The 17,941-nt window shown below is 34.9% G+C and overlaps 1 protein-coding gene across 1 annotated transcript in view; it reads left to right on the forward strand.

Moving 5' to 3' along the window:
- Window positions 1–17,941, forward strand: part of SMG1 (SMG1 nonsense mediated mRNA decay associated PI3K related kinase) — a 110,572-nt gene that overhangs the window by 48,673 nt on the left and 43,958 nt on the right. The window contains exons 14-26 of the mRNA XM_044660426.1: window positions 1,759–1,889; window positions 2,015–2,176; window positions 2,808–2,926; window positions 3,361–3,448; window positions 3,557–3,658; window positions 4,140–4,280; window positions 4,702–4,901; window positions 5,471–5,667; window positions 5,832–5,996; window positions 7,120–7,274; window positions 13,618–13,760; window positions 13,933–14,134; window positions 15,011–15,120. Of these exons, the coding sequence (XP_044516361.1) occupies window positions 1,759–1,889; window positions 2,015–2,176; window positions 2,808–2,926; window positions 3,361–3,448; window positions 3,557–3,658; window positions 4,140–4,280; window positions 4,702–4,901; window positions 5,471–5,667; window positions 5,832–5,996; window positions 7,120–7,274; window positions 13,618–13,760; window positions 13,933–14,134; window positions 15,011–15,120 (1,915 nt within the window). The remainder of the gene's footprint in view (window positions 1–1,758; window positions 1,890–2,014; window positions 2,177–2,807; window positions 2,927–3,360; window positions 3,449–3,556; window positions 3,659–4,139; window positions 4,281–4,701; window positions 4,902–5,470; window positions 5,668–5,831; window positions 5,997–7,119; window positions 7,275–13,617; window positions 13,761–13,932; window positions 14,135–15,010; window positions 15,121–17,941) is intronic.

A 17,941-nucleotide genomic window follows, 5' to 3' on the forward strand; every position in this document is an offset into this window, starting at 1 on the left:
GTGGAGTGGGATGGGGTTAGGTCCCAGAACTCTATCTCCAAAAGGTTTGTTGTCACTGGCCTAAGTTGGGGAGCTTGAGAGAGCATCTTTGTGAATATTAACATTCCCTAGTAGTATAAGGCAGGAGTTTGGGAGGAGAGGAAAATGATGAGCCAACTACTGTACTCCTTGAGAAAGGAGGGAGACTAGCCTTGAGGTTGGTGTACTATAACCGACATAGTTTGGATTGGGTGGAAATTTTTGATTGAATAGTCTTGAAAAAAAAAGGAAAGGTTGCTGAATATGTAAGGTAATGAGAGAGACTGGAAATGCCAGTTTTCCGGTTTCTCCTTCAGGACAATTGTATTGGAAATTCTAAGAGAAGGTACAACCAGTGCTGGAAAGAATAGCCAGAGATGCAGTGCCATTAGAAGGGAGTTCATTTATCAGTGGAGGGCTAAGAGATGGAAGTAATTTGAGGATGACACTGAGTTTGAAGAAGAGTTTGTTTATTATGGAATGAGAATTTTAAGTGGGCAACAGTGGAAGGGATGCCCTGACTAGGTTAAGAATGGGGATGAGTAGTAATAGGGAGAGAAACAAGAGGGAAAATCTCAGGCATTATAAATGGGTGACAGAGGGCACTGGTTGGTTAGCCAGTCCTGGATCTGGGTTCAAAAACCTGGATATAGCTTCTCTCCTTGGTGGCAGAGATAATGAATTCATTGAAATACCAAAAAAAGTTGAAGGATTTTTTTAAAACTTTTTTTAAAAGTCTTAATTTCATTACAAGTAATGTATTGTTAAAAAGTAGAACTAGGTTAGGAAGTTTAAATCCTCATGGATTTTTTTGTTTCTTCTCCCTTTTGATTCTATGGATATAAACAGCTTGCCTTGGTATTGAAAACCTTAGCAGTCCCTTTGTTAGTTCTCAGGGTTTCTATGTGACAAAATAAGTTTTAAAAGTGATTTGGATTACATTTTGAGTGCTTGTCCTTTACCTCCCCATTATATTTGGGACCAAGTTATCTTGTTTACTCCTTTACTACACTTTACTGCATAGGATCATAGATTTAGGGCTGGAAGAGACTACCTTAAGGTCATCTAATGACTAGCCAAATGTCACACAGGTAGTAAGCATTAGAACAAGAATTTGAACCTAGGTCCTCTGACTTCTGGTCAGTGTTTTTTCCACTCTAGTACACACTGCCTTTTTAAAATATTTGTCAGCAGGGATCGTCTTGTCTTAGATTACTGGCTCCCAACTCACATAGAAACACCAGTCACTAATCTTTACATGGGCTTCTTATTGACATTAGTTTTAAAATGAATTGTTAGGTAATGTTTTATTGTATTTTTATTTATTTTGCTAAATATTTCCCAATTATTTTCAATCTTGTTCCAGTGGTACTGCATGCCACATGTTTGACTGCCTTCTTTATTTTTGTATTCTCTTCAACTCTTAATCATTGAGACTATCTCAATATAGACGTTCTAAGAAAATTTCATGTATGGAATGACTTAAAGAAGGAAAGCATGGAAAAATGAATAACATGCTATAGAAAAGAGAGAGGAATAATAAGTATCACTCCCACACACAACAAGGAACCCTTTGAGTATAGCAATACATTCCTTAGTGGTTCTGAATTAAATGTTTAGCTTTAAAAATATATTTATTTTTAGCAGCATAAGAACATTTTCATTTGTATTTAACATTGTTTCTAAGGATTTACTCTTCTTAGAAAACAGTAACCCAACTTTTTTTTTATGCTTACTTAGATGTGGGCACTGTCTCCAACGGTCTTTGCACTACTTAGTAAGAATCTGATGATTGTGCATGGTGACCTAGCTGTCCATTTTCCTGCTATTCAATATGCAGTTCTTTACACCTTATATTCACATTGTACCAGGTAAGGCTGTTAATTTGAAAACAAAGTTACCAGATTTTTTTAAACTTATGCTAATTTGATATGAATTATTACTAACTTTATGAACATTTTTTTTAAATTAATTTAAACTTCTGTATGTTTTCCAGGCACGATCACTTTATATCTAGTAGTCTTAGCTCTTCTTCTCCATCATTGTTTGATGGAGCAGTAATTAGTACTGTAACAACAGCCACAAAGAAACATTTCTCAATCATACTAAACCTCTTGGGAATTTTGCTAAAGAAAGATAACCTTAATCAGGATACCAGGTAACTTGGCAAAATTTTAATATTATAGTTTTGTTCCTAAATTGATTCTTTGGCTATTATTTTAGAATAAAAAAATTGTTAAAATTATAGTAGCTCACATTTCTCAAATAGTGAGTATATTGAGGCAGCTAGCTGGCATAATAGTTAGTGTTGGATTTATAGTCAGGAAGAACTAAAATCAAGTACATCCTCAGACACTTACTAGCTGTGTGACCAGCCAATAATCTCCGATTGCCTTAATTTCCAACTTGCAAGGTTGTTGTAAGGATTAAATAAGACAATATTGATAAGGTGTTTAATCTGGTGCCTGGCACATAGCAGGTAATATATAAGTGCTCAGCCCTTTCTTATTTTTGGAGGATTAATTTTTAATTGATTCCTTTCAAAAGAATCATGTGAGAAATTGAAATCAAGAACATATGTACATGGAGAATTTAGTTATCTTTGGCTAGAATCCAAGAAGAAAATAAGAAAATTTCAACCATTAAGACAAAATTATTTTTATTAAACAAATATTTTATACATAGTTAATATTTGAATCAATTAAAGTTATGTTTTTCAGAAGTAAATCTAATGTAGAATAATGTGGGACATTCATTTTTATATTTGCTTTATATAAATTACATTTTAGGAAACTTCTAATGACTTGGGCTTTGGAAGTTGCTGTTCTAATGAAAAAGTCTGAAACATATGCACCTTTATTCTCTCTTCCATCTTTCCATAAGTTTTGCAAAGGACTTCTGGCAAACAGTAAGATTTTTACTTTCTCAAACTTTACAGAATTGAGCATCCTTGGTAACAGAAATTAACAAAGGTAGCTAGTAGCTGAACCTGTCTTTTTTTTTTTTTTTAATCTTAAATTCCCTCTTACTCCTTGGAAATTTTTGCAAATAAAGAATTTTAAATTATATTAAAATTTTCTGTATGCTCATAATATTCAGATTCCTTGCATTTTAAAATTAAAATACTTTGTAGATAATCCCTTGAAACTTTTAAGTGGATTTTGCTAAATATGCTTGCTTTTTAAAAGTCTCTCTTCCATTATAGCTGTGACTTGCATATAGTAGACTTCTGAATTATATTTATTGGATAGGTCTTTGACCCCCTAGAATCCAGAAGATGTGATACAAAACAATCTAAAAATTGTCTAAAAAGATCTTTTTTTTTTTTTGTTATTGTTATAGCCCTTCTTGAAGATGTGAATATCTGTCTTCAAGCATGCAGTAGCCTGCATGCCCTATCATCTTCCTTGCCAGATGACCTTTTACAAAGGTATATTTTGAAAAGTTACATATTTTTATTTATTTCTCCCCCTCCTAAAAAAAAACCTTTCATTTATACGTAAGTGATAATTTTCTGTTTCTTTTTTTTTAAATGTAGGTGTGTTGATGTATGTCGTGTCCAGCTAGTCCATAGCGGAACTCGTATTCGGCAAGCCTTTGGAAAGTTGTTGAAATCTATTCCTTTGGATGTTGTCTTAAGGTAAACAGATTTTGAAATAAGTGTAAAAGAAGATTTTTTTAGGCAATAAAACAAACTTCTTTAAAATTCCCAGGATACTTTTACATCAGAATCTTTCAATTTTGTAGAAAAGGGGGAGGGAAATCCTTTAAATATAGTTTTGTCGTAAGGACTAAAAACTTGATGAATTTGCTCAGTTAGTGATGAGAAAAGCAACTGATCCAGTTAGAGAAACTGTAACCTATAGAAGATTTTATAAACTTTTAGATACAGATACTAATAGACTTTTCATGTAGTCCTTATAAGTGTAATATTAATTTTAGAGCCTACTTAGAATTTTCGATCTTGTAATCTTATTATAATGCCTTTTACATTTAATCTTAGATCTTATTTTTAAGTTCTTATATTTTTGAAGCCTTTTTACATTCTTTGAAACTTAGAGATAAACCATCACCTTTGTTTGATTAACTATGATTAAATATAGTACATTTTTCCCCTACAGCAATAGCAACCACACAGAAATACAAGAAATTTCTTTAGCTATAAGAAGTCACATGAGCAAAGCTCCAAGTAATACGTTTCATCCACAAGATTTCTCTGATGTCATTAGTTTTATTTTGTATGGGAATTCTCATAGAACTGGGTAAGAAATTTTATTTACTAATAAATGGGAAAAGGACTAAAAACTATATTTACATATCTTTACCTCAACCTCAGTTTTGAAACAGGGTAGGGAACAAATTCATTCCTTTCTATTTGAAGTAATCATTAGCAAGAGGAAGAGCTTTTCAGATCTAGCCCAACAAAAGAACTAAGAATGTACTTTATCTGAAAACAGTGCTAGAAAGGGCTGTTGACTTTTTAGAAAAAGTGCTTAACTATTCTGAAGCTAATGTTTCAGAAGTTCTGGTAATTTCAAGTATGGCAAAATGGTAAAAATTAAATTGGAGGTTCTTGGGGGGGTTGGGATTGTTCTCATTATATTCCTGTTTCTTCATACAGAGGCAAATATATAGTAGATGTTAAATGCTTATTGAATTAAATGTAAAAACTCTATTTCCCAGGAAGGACAATTGGTTAGAGAGGTTGTTCTACAGTTGCCAAAGGCTGGATAAGCGTGACCAATCAACTATTCCACGAAACCTACTAAAGACAGATGCTGTCCTTTGGCAGTGGGCTATTTGGGAAGCTGCTCAATTCACTGTTCTTTCTAAGTTAAGAACCCCACTAGGCAGAGCACAAGATACGTTCCAGACAATTGAAGGTGATTTTAAGAGTTTAATAAATATTTTAAAAATAATTTTATTATATAAGTCCCTTTTTTACCCTTGTTAAAAAGTTATTGATGTAGATAATGAGATAAAAATAAATTCACTAATTTGTTATTAAGGCATAGCTATAGTTGTAATATTTATTGAACAACTTAAAAGTAATCATATTGGAGGCAGCTCAGTGGATTGAGAGCCAGGCCTAAGACAGGAGTTCAAATCTGACTGCAGGAACTTCTTAGCTGTGTGATTCTGGGCAAGTCACTTAACCCCCATTGCCTAGATTTTACTACCCTTCTGCCTGGGAACCAATACAGTATTGGTTCCAAGATGGAAGGTAAGGGGTTTTTTTTGTTGTTGTTGTTTTGTTTTGTATTTTTGTGTTCTAAGAGATTAAATGTCAACCTGAAGCAATGAGAAATTATTCTTAAATGTACTGTTTAAATATTCTATATTTTTTATGAAAGATTCGTTATGGTGCTATGTAGACAGTAGGTGTTTGGTATTATCTTTATGATGTGATATTATAAAATTATTCATTTGGAATGTTGTCAAATGTTTCTAGGAATCATTAGAAGTCTTGCAGCCCACACATTAAACCCTGATCAGGATGTTAGCCAATGGACAACAGCAGACAATGATGAAGGACATAGCAGCAACCAACTTAGACTTGTTCTTCTTCTGCAATACTTAGAAAATCTGGAAAAACTAATGTATAATGCATATGAAGGATGTGCTAATGCACTAACTTCACCTCCTAAGGTTAGTATATGAAAGTATTGCTATATGATCATTTGTATGGAAGGCAGGTATTTAGATTGCTTACCAACATTTATATAAAATAAGTGCTATTCCAATTGGATTGTGTAAAATTTAATGAATTTTTAATTTTAATAAGCTCAAGCTTTTTACCTTTTATTCTGAAGGTCATTAGGACATTTTTCTATACCAATCGCCAAACTTGTCAGGACTGGCTAACTCGGATTAGACTTTCCATCATGAGAGTTGGATTGTTGGCAGGTCAACCTGCTGTGACTGTAAGACATGGCTTTGATTTGCTTACTGAAATGAAGTCTAATAATATATCTCAGGTAAGTATTTTTTCATAATTATTTGACTCTTATTTTGAGTACCTAGTGGTAGTTCTTTGATGTTACATGTAACTTGTTTTACTAGTGAAATAGGAAAAACTTTTTCATTAGTTTTTGTTTTTGGTTTTTTTAACCCTTTCCTTCTGCCTTAGAATCAATACTGTATTTTGGTTCCAAGGCAGAAGAGGTGTAAGAGCTAGGCAATCAGGGTTAAGTGACTTGTCCAGGGTCACACAGCTAAGATATCTGAATCTAGGACCTCCCGTCTTAGGCCTGGCTCTCAATTCACTAAACCACCCAGCTGCCCCCTCCATTGGTTTTTAGGACTATTGTTTCAGCATTCTTTTTATCAATATTTAATTTATTTTTTATGGAAAATGTTTCTTAAAGAGGTTTAAAAAACTAAACAAGTCCCCTTAGTAGTGTATTGTTTTAAAATTTATTAAAATACATCTTAAATCCACATTATAAGATTTCTATGGGTGCAGTTTAAAATAATGTTGACATTCCCAAGAATCTACAATATTTACCTTTTTTAAAGATATTTTTACTGGCAAACTTGTCAATATGGTTTCTTCCAGTATCCTTTCTCCCTCCCAGAGGGCTATCTCAAATAGCAAAGAATATTTTTAAAAGAAAGAAAAATGAAATAGAGGAAATGGGAGTGGACGGGATCAATCAGTATGCTAAAAAACTCTGAGAATGTACCACAGGGGGCAGCTAGGTGGCTCAGTGGATTGACAGTTGGACCCAGAGATGGGAGGTCCGAGGTTCAAATATGACCTCAGACACTTCCTAACTGTGTGACCCTGAGCAAATCACTTAACCCTCATTGCCTAGCCCATACCACTCTTCTACCTTAGAACTAATAGATAGTATTGATTCTAAGATGGAAGGTAAGGTTTAAAGAAAAGAAAATGTACCACACTTGTGGATTTCCCACTTTTGTAGAGGAGTGGGTTAGGAGTATTTTCTTAAGTCTCTTTCTTATTATGCATACTTTATAAAATATTATTATGCATACTTTATAAAATTTTGAAATTAGGATCCCCTTTTTTGTAAATTGATTAATGTATTAGAGTATGGTGGTGTAAGTTTTAATTCTTCTGAATACTGTTTTTAGGGAAATGAACTAGAAGTAACAATTATGATGGTAGTAGAAGCACTGTGTGAGCTACATTGCCCTGAAGCCATACAAGGACTAGCTGTATGGTCATCTTCAGTTGTTGGAAAGAATCTTGTATGGATTAATTCTGTGGCCCAACAGGCAGAAGGAAGGTAAGGGTGGGATGGGACATAGCTTGGTTAATTTGCATTTAAACTTTATAATCCAGTGAAAAGCAACCTATTTCAGTTTGGCATAGTGTAATGGTATCACATTATACTTATACACAAATGGTATACATGATTTTGTGGGTATGATTTTTGGACTGTTCACACCAAATATGAGAAAAATGGATGAAAATTATTTGTGGTGAACTAGATGAATTTTTCCTACTGGTGACCAAAGTTAACAGGGTCTTAAACTTTTGCCATCTGGTTTTTTCTGCAGCAAAACATGTCCTCAGTCACATTTTCTTCTTCTCTGCTTTGCTTAGACTTAAAAATGAACCACTATTACCTGTTTCTTTAGTTCTGCTTTGTATGTCTGATAGTAACTGGAGCTTGGATACTGCCTAAATACTGCCTAATGCCTTAGAAGACAGATTACCTGTATCCTCCTTGATCCATCTTATAAGTCATTGAAGTGTTTTTCTAAAGCCTCATTCTGAGGGTATCTCCTTCAGAGGGTTGTTACCTATAGGATCAGACACAAAAATGATCCACATGGCATTTGACATCCTGACTCCCCTCTAACTTTACTGGTGCTGTCTGCTGCCCTTCACTTCCTCTGTCCATTGATGGGGAAGCATTTAGTTGCCTAATGTGTGTAGGAAGTAGGGACACATACCAAGATGAAAGAATCTCAACTCAACTCAGATGATTGGGAGAAGACAAGTATGTTTCTAAGTATACTCTTGAGTAAATATGAGGCAGTGTGAGATGAGGCCACTAGCAGTTGGAGAGATTAGGAGAGGCTTTGAAAGAGACATGCCTGGGATTGAGTTGAGGAGGGAGTTGTTACCATTTTGGGGAGCTACTAGAACAGAAGCAGGGAAGGTTAGAGGACTTGATTGCATGTGGTTGAACAGTGAAAATTGATTGGACTTGGATCCCACAATGTGCTGAGGGAGGAATGGTCAATATCCTGGAAAATTTGGTTGTAAAAACTATTTTACCCTGGAGGTAAGAGGGAGCTGGCTGAGTTTATTAAATAGGAGAAGAATTACATGGGTTAGATTAAAACTTAAGGAAAATTACCTCAAAACAGTTCCTCTTCTATCTCCCCTTTCTGTACTTTTACCCAGGCAATCTCTTACCTAGAATGCTCTTTCTCTTACCTCTTCCTCTTAGGATTCTTGGTTCATTCCATAGTTCATCTCAAGTGCTACATTCTCTACCAAAGGTCCCAAGTGTGACAATTTTGTATAGGTTTTGGGAGAGACAGAGTAGAAGCCTTGTAGTCAGGAAGTCTCTGAAGGAGTCATTTAATTTCTCAGTGTCCCGTGTAGGCTCTGTAAGTTGTAAAGAAAGTAGTGGTCTGCATTGGGGGGACCCATACGCTAATGAAATCATTGACCTAGTAAAAGCACACAGACACACAAATGTGTCCATGTCATTTCTTTCCAATAGAATGTAAGCTTGAAAGAATGGGGGAAGCAGGATATCTAGGAAGCCTAACTCGATGCTTGGCAAATGGTCCAGACTTACTAAATACTTGTTTATGGCTATACAAAAAAAACAAAAACCCATCCTACTTAGATTTCTCATAGATCTAGAGCTGGAAGGGATTTTTAAAAGCCATCAAGTCCAACTTTTGCTTTATAGATGAAGAAACCTCCCAGAGAGATGAGTAATTTTCCAAAGGGTCACTCAACTGTCTGAGACAGAATTTGTGCCTCCACTATTCTTGACTTCCCCCATTTAGCATAGTGTTCACTGTGAGAAGAACCTTGGATTCTGGAGGGCTCCACCAATAAATCCAGCCTTCTAAGAAGGGTTCAGGTATGAACATACCTTCTATTACATGAGCCTTCTGTTCCATGACCTCCCAAATTTAAAGGAGACTTTTCATGTAGATTGTCAGATTGATGAACTCTTTGCTTGAGGCAACCTTTGAAACAAAGAGCTTAAAGGTATTTCTAAAACAGTAGTCATAGAAAATACCTATTAGAGATAATACACACACTGATAACAATAAAGTAATACCTTGCATTTGAATCATACTCCAGAATTGATCAAAGACTTCCATTCCTCTTTTTATAGAAAACAATACAGAAGGTCAGAAAGGCAAGGTGACTTATGCTATGCTTAGTAGGGATCTGGTCTTGGTGTGCATTTGGTTTCACTTACACAAGTACTTATTGAGGAGCAGCTAAGTAACAGAGTGGATAGAACACCAATCAAGAGGTCCTGGTGGACCTCTTCAATTATGGCTTCTGACAGTGTTGTTTTTTTTTTTTTAAGTTATGTGACCCTAGGCAAATCAATGACCCCTTATCTTCTGTCTTAGAACCAATACTGTGTATTGGTTCCAAGGCAAAGAGCTGTATAGGCCAGGCAATGGGGGTTAAGTGACTTGCCCAGGGACACAGAGCTGGGAAGTATCTGAGGTCAGATTTGAACCTAGGACCTCCCATCTCTAGACCTGGCTCTCAAACCACTGAGTCACCCAGCTACCCCAAAAGGGTTTTTTGTTTTTGTTTTTAAGTATTCGTTGATGTCTGTTATGGGCAAGGTCATTAGTTAGATGCAGAGGGTATACCATAAGGAAGATTAAAGAGATCTGAATCAAAATCTGTTTCCTGCTGTGTTTCAGAAGACAAAATTAAGACATTTTAGTGTTTATAAATTTTTATAATTTTTTTATTCATATGGTTTCTTGTTACTTGTGTTGATCTGAATAGAATCCATACTTTACCCTCAAATTTAGAAACCTTCTAAAAAGTAAATGTTTTTGGTCTAAAATATAAGAGAAAGCCACTTTGATTGTGTCTAGAATGTAAATAGCAACTAATAAGAATGATAGAAATGTCATTTATTGTCATTCTTTATTATTTTCATCTTATGAAAACATATGTTGAGACATAGACTAAGACTTGGCCATTTTATATTTGGGAGTTCATATCCTATTCTTGTTTAAATTGCCCTGTTTTGTTTTTTAACCCTTAATTTTCCATTTTAGAATCAATACTATGTATTGGTTCCAAGGAGAAAAGTGGTCAGGAGTAGGTGATGGGAGTTAAATGACTTGTCCAGGGTCACATAGCTAGGAAGTATGTCAGGTCAGATTTGAGCCCAGGACTTCCCATCTCCAGGCCCAATTCTCTTCCATTGAACCACCTCAGTGCTTCTGATTATCCTGTTTTTTAAAGGTTGTGCTTTGACACTTAATAACAATGTAGACTTTTGAATGTTAGTTTTTAAGACATTTTTTTAAACCCTTACCTTCCATCTTAGAATCAATACTATGTATTGGTTCCAAGGCAGAATAATGGTAAGGGCTAGGCAATGGGGGTTAAGTGACTTGCCCAGGGTCACACAGCTGGGAAGTGTCTGAATCCAGATTTGAACCTAGGACCTCCTGTCTCTAGGCCTGGCTCTCAACCCTCTGAGCCACCTAGCTGCCCCCAAGATATTTGTATTAATTGTAGTGAATAGGACTGGACCTAAATTAGAGTAAAACAAAAGCCTGAGTTTTAGAAACTTCCATGACCCTAGGATCCACTCATTTAACCTTTCTGTGCTTGTTTCCTTGCCTATAAAATAAAGGGTTGGGCTTAACTTGTGAACTTTCATTTCCAAATATACACCTTTTTCATACCTCCCTACTATTCCTGCCTCTTCTCACAAAATGTGTCGAAACTAAGCCTGTAACATGTAGACAGTGCCCAACAATATATGTAAAGCTGGGAGGAAGGTATAGTATTTTATCTTCTTTGAATCTGTCGACCTCTTACCCAAAACAAAAGAGCCATGATCCCCAATGTAAAGAAACCAGAAGAACTTAAATATTTCATCTTTAATATGGGCATGATTAGGGAATGCTCATGTTGGGACACCACAGGTATCAAAGGTACAAGAGTGTCCAATACCCATTATAGCATAGGGGCTTTTTAAAACTTAAAACCACAAAGGGTTGGAGAGGAGCACACAAAACCCAGAGCAGGATAAATGACATCATTATTACAAAAGTGAGTGGTTACAGTGTTAAGGCTCAGGAGTCAACACGATTGGTTGGAAGTTTGTTGATAGAGAATAGCAATGTACTTCTTTTCCATGGGATTGCTAAGAAGGGCTCATTATTTTGGAGTCCAAGTGTGAGACTTAGAGAGCAAATCAGACACCCTTGGAAACTTTGTGGCTAAAGATATCAGACCCAAATCCTTCTCTTTCTCATATAATTTCCAAGGCCATTTAGAATTCCTTGAAGCCAAAACAATTCATTGATTAGCAGGAGACCCGGATTTCAAAACTTAACCCATTACAGACCAGCTACATTCAAAACTAAGTTCAGAAATAAAGAGCCATGACTTACAGGATTTACAGCAATTACAGGAAGTAGATAAGAGCAAGATTTTGCTCTTTATCTCAGGTCTGTGATTAGTTGGTCCCTCCTCTAAAAACAGGAGATCTGCTAAAAGAATGATAGAAGTTCATATCCACAGATCTATGCTTAGTCATCATAATTACACAATATTCTGTTTTATTTTCCATTTTGTTATGGTTATTGTGTATATGTTTTCCTGGTTCTGTTTGTTTTACTCTGAATTCTTCCTGTTTACCTTTTCTGGCACAATAATACATTATATTCATGTATTACAGTTTTACTATTTCTTCAGTTGATGGGTATCGACTTTGTTTCTGGTTCTTTGCTACTACTGAAAATGCAACAAAAATCTTTTTTAAAGGGAACTCTTCTGCTTCATGTTTATGGGGAAAGTTTCAGATTGGGCTTTTTTTTTTCCCCATTTAATAATTTTTATTTTTTAGAAAAGTTAACATGGTTACATGATTCATGCTCTTTCTTTCCCCTTCATTCCCCCTTCCCCCCCATAGGCGATGCGCATTTCCACTGTGGTTTTAACATGTGTCGTTGATCAAGACCTATTTCCAAATTGTTAATAGTTGCATTGGTGTGGTAGTTTCGAGTCTACATCCCCAATCATGTCCACCTCAACCCATGTGTTCAAGCAGTTGCTTTTCTTCTATGTTTCCACTCCTGCAGTTCTTCCTCTGAATGTGGGTAGTGTTCTTTACCATAAGTCCCTCAGAACTGTCCTGGGTCATTGCATTGCTGCTAGTACAGAAGTCCATTACATTCTATTTTACCACAGTGTATTGGTCTCTGTGTACAATGTTCTTCTGGCTCTGTTCCTTTCACTCTGCATCAACTCCTGGAGGTCTTTCCAGTTCACATGGAATTCCTCCAGTTTATTATTCCTTTGAGTGCAATAGTATTCCATCACTAGCATATACCACAATTTGTTAAGCCATTCCCCAATTGAAGGGCAAACCCTCATTTTCCAGTTTTTTTGCCACCACAAAAAGCGCAGCTATAAATATTTTTGTACAAGTCTGTTTATCTATGATCTCTTTGGGGTACAACCCCAACAATGGTATGGCTGGATCAAAGGGCATGCATTCTTTTATAGCCCTTTGAGCATAGTTCCAAATTGCCATCCAGAATGGTTGGATCAGTTCACAACTCCACCAGCAATGCATTAATGTCCCAATTTTGCCACATCCCCTCTGACATTCATTGCTCTCCCCTTCTCTCATTTTTCAGATTGGGCTTTTGCTTAGTTTAGTAATACATTTTATACATAACTTAAAAGATGTTATCAAAGTATCTTGAGTTTTCAAGAATTCTTTTCATGTACAATCTGTGAGTAAGAACGCTGCTGTACCACTTGTTAATACAGCATGGGTTTTGCCTAGTAGTGGGAATTGATTTCTGCCTATCATCACTCTTCTCTGGTTTCCCTTGTGAATAACATACACTAGCGATTTCAAACTTGCAGACCAAAAAGCAAAGTATCGCAAACTAGATTAAAATGAGAAATGTTTAGCAGAAATAAATAACAATACAATGTAGGTAACGTTAATTTGTGATTTTCTAAGTAGTGGTGCATAGTATCCCATTTTATTTGGATTCCACAGATGAACATTTTCAAGATGTTAATATATGCTCCCAGAGAGCATACATAGAAAGCAAAGTTAAATTTGGCTCTTGTGGAGAATAAACCCCATTCCTTGCCTTATAAATATCATTTTGAAAAGCTCAGGTTGAATAAGTTAGCTGAAGGCCTCAGTTGCCTGATCTGCACAGTGAAGGAGCTGGACTCAGTCCTTGAAGTCCTTTTCAGATTTAGGATCTATGATATTATGGCCCTGAATTTAATTACAGAAACTTTTAAGTAACTGATTTGCACATTACTTTGGAGGATAATAGAACTTATAACTAACTTTTTATTGGAATATTGGTACTGCATAAAACTGTTTAAATTTGTGTTAAAAGGTTTGAAAAAGCTACCATTGAATACCAGGAGCACTTGTGTGCCATGACAGGTGTAGATTGCAGCATAACTGGATTTGATAAATCTGTCTTGAAGTTGGCCAACTCAAATAGTAATAATGCCAGTCCAAAGCATTCTCTGAATGGTGAGTTAAATCAATTTGTGATATTTGTAAGATTAAATTTAGCTTCAAATATTTGTGACTGTTGGGCAAATATAATTTTGAGCTTCAAATTGTTTTTAAATTTTAAAATATTTGGCCTGAAATGTTTGTATTTATACTCAACTTGATTATTTTTGAATTTTGCAATTTATAGGTGAAGCTAGAAAAACTGTCCTGGCTAAGCCAAGTGATTCTTCCCCTGAGGTTATAAATTACTTGGGCAATAAGGCATGTGAGTGTTATATCTCAATTGCTGATTGGGCTGCTGTACAGGAATGGCAGAACGCTGTCCATGACTTGAAAAAAAGCACAAGTAGTACTTCCCTCAACTTAAAAGCTGACTTCAACTACATAAAGTAAGATTTTTTTCCCCCTAAAATTAATTATGGAGTTTGGCACCATACTTAAAGTGTGTGATAATGACCTGATATTGTTTTAAAATACTAAATCTTTGTAAATAATGCTGTTTTAAGACTATTAAAATTTTGAACCAAATATTGTCAAAATCAGATTTTCTTTTCTGGTTTCAATTGGACACTTTTTGTTAAGGGAAGAAAGGCAGTCGTTGCCTTTTTTTCCCCATTTCCAGAATATTGGTAGCATTTACTGAGTATAATTTTTATGTTGACTTGGTCAACCCTCAAAGAGAGTAAGGTTGAAGCCATTCGAAGAAAGTGATTATTAGAGGTGAACAGACAGGCAAGTTTAATGGTCAAGAAATATGTTAGGATAGACAGACATTCATGTATGGATAAGGGAGGAGAGCAAAGGAACAAAATAGTAATCATATTAATCCATACTAATTATTAGAGCACACAGTAATAATAGTATTTGCTGTTTGGAAATTAGGATTTTAAAATATGGAAGTAAATATAAAGTGTAGACTTTGATTTCTACTATTTTTAAGACTAAAAAACAGCTTTTTGCTCACTTTCAAAAACTGCTTACAGCATTTGTTTGTGATATCTTTTCCTTACTAAAGAAGTAAAAAGATTTCCATAGAAATCTGGGAGTTAGAAATAATACCTTTTCTGGGAGTTTTCATCCATAAATCACTGAGATTGACTTACAAAAGGAATATGCATGAAGGAATAGCTGTGTTGTAATTATCTACCAAAATTCTACATTTAAATCTTTTCTTTCAATTGACATTCATAAACATGTCACTTTCAACAAATGGCAGATAAAGCTGCATTACAACATTTTGAAAACACCTAATAATTTAATTACAGGTCACTAAGCAGCTTTGAGTCTGGAGAATTTATTGAATGTACTGAACAATTAGAATTATTACCAGGAGAAAACATTAACCTGCTTACTGGAGGATCAAAAGAAAAAATAGGTATGTAAGTAAAATTATTTTTATAGACTCTCCATATGTGTAAATGCATTAACTGAGTGATTATATGGTTTTTTTTGTTTGTTTGTTTGTTTAATAAACCCTTATCTTCTGTCTTAGAATCAATACTAAGTATAGGTTCCAAGGCAAAAGAACGGTAAGGGCTAAGCAATTGGGGTTTAAGTGGCTTGTCCAGGGTCACACAGCTAGGAGTTCTGAGGTCATATTTGAACCCAGGACCTCCCATCTCTAGGCCTGGCTACTATCTGTTGAGCCACCTAACTACCCTTAAGTTATGCTATGTTAACAATTCCAGAAATTAGATATTTCCAGGCATTTCTGAGTCAGTGCCTCAGGAAAGAGATTTTTTTTAATTTTTTAAACAAATTTTAGCAGTTACTATATGTAAATTGGATTTAATTAAATTTAGAGACACTTTTAGAAATATATATCATTATATGGATTTACATTAAAAATATAGTACTGTTTGCTTTTGTAAAATGTTTGACTTTTTAAAAAAAATACATTTTTATTGGCATTTGCATCACCTACATTTCCCAGTATATCTCTTTCCCACCCCCCTCCAGAGAGCCAAATCTTAAAAGAAAGAATAAGTAAGGGACTAGACAAAAATAGTTGCAAAACTAACCAAGCTTCAAAAAAATCTGACATTATCTGTAGTACTCCATATCCTAAATCTCCCCACCTTGCAAAGAAGGGAAAGAGATGTACTTTCTCATATCTCTTGGCCGTTTTAATTTCACAGCATTTAGTTTCAATTGTTGTTGTTGTCATTGTGTGTATTGTTGTATATAATTTTCCTGGTTCCGCTTACTTCACTTGGTATTTAGCTTATATGTCTTCTTATGCTTCTCTGTATCCATAGTCATCATTTCTTACAGCTCAGTAATACTTCATTACATTCATGTACCACAACTTGTTTAGCTTTTCCCCAATTGATAGGAATCTCCTTTGTTTCCAGTTCTTTGCTACTACAAAAAGCGCGACTATAAATATTTTGGTATGTATGGGGCTTTTCTCTTTAACATTTACCTCCTTAAGGTATATATACCTAGCAGTGGATTTTTTGGGTCAAAGGGTATAGACAGTTTAGTAATTTCTTCACATGATTCCAAATTTCTTTCTACACTGGTCATACCAATTTACAGTTCACTGGCAATGCATTGATTAATCTTCTTATAGTTTCTCCAACATTGATTATTCTATATTATTTTTGTCATTTCTCTAACTGAAGTGAATCTCAGTTATCTTATATTTTAAAACAGATTTGTATTTTTTATTTACATGAGTTACTTGAAGCATGCTATCATTTTAAGATATATTTCCTTTTTTTGATAAGACTTTAGAAAGATCTAAATAAAATCAAAAGCTAGTATTATATGCAGAGGGAAACACTAGAAAGTTGTCCTAATAAATAAAAAGATGAAAAAATTCCATATTGCTATCATTATATAATGATGATGATAGCTGACCATAATAACAATTAACAATTTTAGAGTGCCTCTATAAGCTGGGCACTGTGCAAAGCACTTTAGAATTACTATCTCTTTTAACCCTTATAGCAACCCTGAGAAATAGGTACTTTCTGACTCCTGAGGAAACTGATTACAGAGTTTTTAAATGATTTGTCCACAGTCACATAGCTAGTAAGTATGAGAAACAGGTTTTGAAATAAGTTCTTGTGGACTCTGAGGCTGGCATTCTTTCTATGTCCGTAGTTGCTCCTAGCTGACATAGTTCTAGAAATACTAGCAAAAACAATAAAAAAGAATGTAATGGATTTACTTTGAAATTAACATAGATTCTAATTAATGCTGATTAGGTGGCACAGTGGATAGAGTGTTAGAATAGGGTCAGGAAAGCTCTTCTTTCTCCACTCTTAAATAAAATAAAAACTCTTGGGACAGGTAGGTTACCAAGTGGATAGAGCACTGAGCCTGGAGTTGGGGAGACCTGGGTTCAAATCTGGCCTCAGACACTTCCTAGCAGTGTCACCCTGGGCAAGTCACTTAACCTTAATTCCCTAGCTTTTGTCCCTTTTCATTCTTAGAGTTGATAACTAAAATAAAAGCTAAGGGTTTAAAAAACAAATTCCTCTCGACTTTTAATACCTTTTGCAGCTAGGTAGCAAAAAAAGCAAGTAGGCTGGAGGAATGACCAGACTCTACCTGGAGTAAGAACCTGAGATCACATCCTTCTAATTATGTGACCCCGGACAAACCATTTAACCTCTATGTGCTTCAATTTCCTCAACTTTAAAATGAGGATAATAAATAATGGTACCTACCTCCCAGGGTTGTTGTGAGGATCTTAGCAGTGTCTGGCACAAAGTAGATACTTAATAAAATATATATGTCATTCCTTCCTTGAAACAGTAGTTATAACAAGATACAAAATAAATAGCATTTCTCTATGACAAAACCCAGAAAAGAACAACAGAAAAGCAAATCCCATTCATATTAACTACACAGTACATTCTATATCTAGGATTTGATTGAAGCACACTTGGGTACCTATTGATACAGTTACAAAATACTCTTAAAAAATAAGTTAATTTAAGGAACGTAACAATACAATAAAAATGGCAATGCTACTAAATTAGTTTTCAGATTTAATGACATTTTAGTCTCAATTCAGAACTAGATAGTATGAAAAAAACAAACATCTAAATTATCAAGGGGGAAACCATTTTTAAAATTAGGGGTAAAGGAAATAGGACTAGTTCTATAATAGTTCTAAAGTACTCATACTACATTATAAAATAGTCATAAAAACTACTTGCTAATGGTGGGAAAATATCAAG

Source organism: Gracilinanus agilis, chromosome 1, assembly GCF_016433145.1.
Source record: "Gracilinanus agilis isolate LMUSP501 chromosome 1, AgileGrace, whole genome shotgun sequence".
NCBI classification, from domain to species: Eukaryota; Metazoa; Chordata; class Mammalia; order Didelphimorphia; family Didelphidae; genus Gracilinanus; species Gracilinanus agilis.